Here is a 494-nt window from a genome sequence, read left to right as displayed (position 1 = left end):
GGTTTTGGTTACGTTAAGTTTTCAATGATCTATAAAGAGCTAGCCTAACTTAATATTAATAAGAAATACAATACACTGTTCGTTACGAAAAAGGAAAACTCAAGCAAGCTAATTTAAGGAAATGAAAATATGTCTAAATTTAGCGCTCAGGTTTCTTTGCTATTCATTGTTGTAGCTTTGGTGGGTGCGTTTGTTCCTGTTTTTTCAGTCGATGAAGGGGAAGTAAAAACATTATGGGATACTTGTCTTGTGAAAATCACTCCTAAGTGTGCGTTGAATATAATCGCGGTTGTCTTCGGAAATGGAACGCTCTCTGATCTTTGTTGCAGCGATCTCGTCAAAGAAGGAAAATTGTGTCACGATACACTTATAAAATATATTGCGTACAGACCTAGTTTGATTGCCCATGAAACAGAATATCTGAAGAAGAGAGATGAAGTATGGAATCATTGTGTCTCAATCTCTAAAACTCTTTAAATATGTATTGCTTATAC

At 35.0% G+C, this 494-nt stretch overlaps 1 protein-coding gene across 1 annotated transcript; it reads left to right on the top strand.

Moving 5' to 3' along the window:
* Positions 1-129: 129 nt before the first annotated feature.
* On the top strand, positions 130-477 carry LOC17895733. The gene has a single exon (XM_006301086.1). The coding sequence runs from the start codon at positions 130-132 to the stop codon at positions 475-477; it is 348 nt and encodes a 115-aa protein (XP_006301148.1).
* The last annotated feature ends 17 nt before the right edge of the window (positions 478-494 follow it).

This window comes from Capsella rubella, unplaced genomic scaffold (assembly GCF_000375325.1).
Source record: "Capsella rubella cultivar Monte Gargano unplaced genomic scaffold, Caprub1_0 scaffold_2, whole genome shotgun sequence".
NCBI lineage: Eukaryota > Viridiplantae > Streptophyta > Magnoliopsida > Brassicales > Brassicaceae > Capsella > Capsella rubella.
This window is presented reverse-complemented; position numbering and strand designations above follow the sequence as displayed.

Coding starts and splice junctions, on each gene's coding strand:
- LOC17895733 (XM_006301086.1), top strand. CDS start 130: ATGTCTAAATTTAGCGCTCAGGTTTCTTTGCTATTCATTGTTGTAGCT.